This window comes from Mastomys coucha, unplaced genomic scaffold (genome assembly GCF_008632895.1).
Source record: "Mastomys coucha isolate ucsf_1 unplaced genomic scaffold, UCSF_Mcou_1 pScaffold18, whole genome shotgun sequence".
Taxonomy (NCBI): domain Eukaryota; kingdom Metazoa; phylum Chordata; class Mammalia; order Rodentia; family Muridae; genus Mastomys; species Mastomys coucha.
In genome coordinates, this window is record NW_022196900.1 from 76,333,789 (window position 1) to 76,335,682 (window position 1,894).

The following is a 1,894-nucleotide window of genomic DNA, read 5'->3' on the forward strand; positions in this document are numbered from 1 at the left end:
CTGAGACAGAATGCACAAGGAGACTTGCAAACTAGCACTAATAAAAGTGAGCCCCAAGGGAGTCTTTAGATTTAGAATGGCTAATATTTATGTTTTCTATTGAACTATGGTATAGTCATTTTATCATTACCGCATGCTCTCTTTCAGGAATGTTGTCCCTAGCTATTAAGTCGTAAGTGGTATAAAATGCAAAATGTTGCTCACATAAAACAAAGGCACTGTCTCTGTATTAAACAAAGATCATTTTATCCAATGTTTATCTAAGGATCACCATCCTGGTCCACTGGTATACCTCCCATAACCCATCACCTTGAGAAATGCCTTCTTGATGTCTTTGTTTCTCAGACTATATACCACAGGGTTGAGCAAGGGTATAAAAGCACTATAAAAGAGTGAGATCTGCTTGTCTTGCTCAGGAGAGTAGCTGGAGCTGGGCCTCAAGTAGGTGTAAGTGGCTGGAGCATAGAAGAATGTGACCACAGTCAGGTGGGAGGCACAGGTAGAGAAAGCCTTGCAGCGGCCCTGGGTGGACTTGATCTTGAGAATTGCCATGGCGATACGAATGTAGGAGGCCACAATGAGGGAAATTGGAGTAACATTCAAAAAAACACTCAAGACTAAGTCCACCATCTCAATAAGGTGGGTATCCATGCAAGCCAGGCTACGCACTGAAGGACCTTCACAGAAGTAATGGTTGACCCTGTTGGGCCCACAGTATGGTAGACTCATGGTGAAGAAAGTGTGCAACAAAGAGGAAAAGAAACCACAGATCCAAGACCCTGCTGCCAACCGTATGCACAGGCCCCAGTTGAGGATGACAGTGTAACGCAGTGGATAGCAAATGGCCACATACCGGTCATAAGCCATCACAATAAAGAAGGTGCACTCAGTTATACCCACGGCACCGAACACAAACATCTGCAGCCAGCAGCCAGCAAAGGAGATGGTCCGAGAATGAGAAAGAAGATGCACCAACATCTGGGGCATGGTGGTTGTGATAAAGCTCATATCCAACAGGGAGAGGATACAGAGGAAGAAGTACATGGGAGTGTGCAGCTGTGTGTCCAGGCAGACCAGCATGATGATGAGCCCATTGCCCAGGGCTGAGCTCAGGTAGATGAGAAGGAAGACAATGAAGAGGATGCTGTTGGTTGTAGGGTCACTGGAGAGGCCAATCAGGATGAACTCAGAAACCCAACTTTGGTTCTGTCCTGGAATCATCCAAAACATAAGTTCTGTAAGAGAATCCATCCATATACGTAACTCCTGATACATGGTAGCCCAAGGAGATGAAATCTACAGAGGCTAGAATGGTGAGGTGTTTATTCTGAGCTTACTGCTCAATTTCTGTACATTCTGCCCAAGTTGTTTAACAACCTCCTCAGTCTATTCATCTGTAAATTGAGACTGATGATACTCACATCTTGAGAGTATTGTGACTATTTAAAGTATCTCACATAATTCTGGAAATACTACATAACACACAGTAAGCCCTTGCTGTCTCATACACTCATTCCAACCTATTGTAGACATTAGTCTCTCACCCATTCAGCAACAGTTGCCTCAGAAGCTCCTAGACCTGAAGTGGCCATCAACCTTGTAGAGCCTGTGTCTTGTGTATAAGTGGCCTCTCCTCACACCAAGGAATCTTTTCTTCCTAACCAGCTATACAACCTGAGTCTTCATCACCAGACAGCAAGAAGAGGCCCTAAGCTGTACCAAGAGCAGGACAGATCTTCTATAGCTGCTAGGAGTCTTTCCTTCCTGTCCTTTAGTCTTGCTTCCCTGGCCTTGAATCCTCCCTCCCTGGTCTACAAAGCTAGTGGACATATCGTGACTGGCAGTGTTCATTTGTGTGGTCTCACTAGACCAACACCCAACACGACAAGTGTCC

At 45.2% G+C, this 1,894-nt stretch overlaps 1 protein-coding gene across 1 annotated transcript; it reads right to left on the bottom strand.

The window, feature by feature from the left end:
- Positions 1–220: 220 nt before the first annotated feature.
- Positions 221–1,221, bottom strand: LOC116095532 (olfactory receptor 2D2-like). The gene has a single exon (XM_031376882.1). The coding sequence runs from the start codon at positions 1,219–1,221 to the stop codon at positions 268–270; it is 954 nt and encodes a 317-aa protein (XP_031232742.1). The 3' UTR covers positions 221–267.
- Positions 1,222–1,894: the final 673 nt, after the last annotated feature.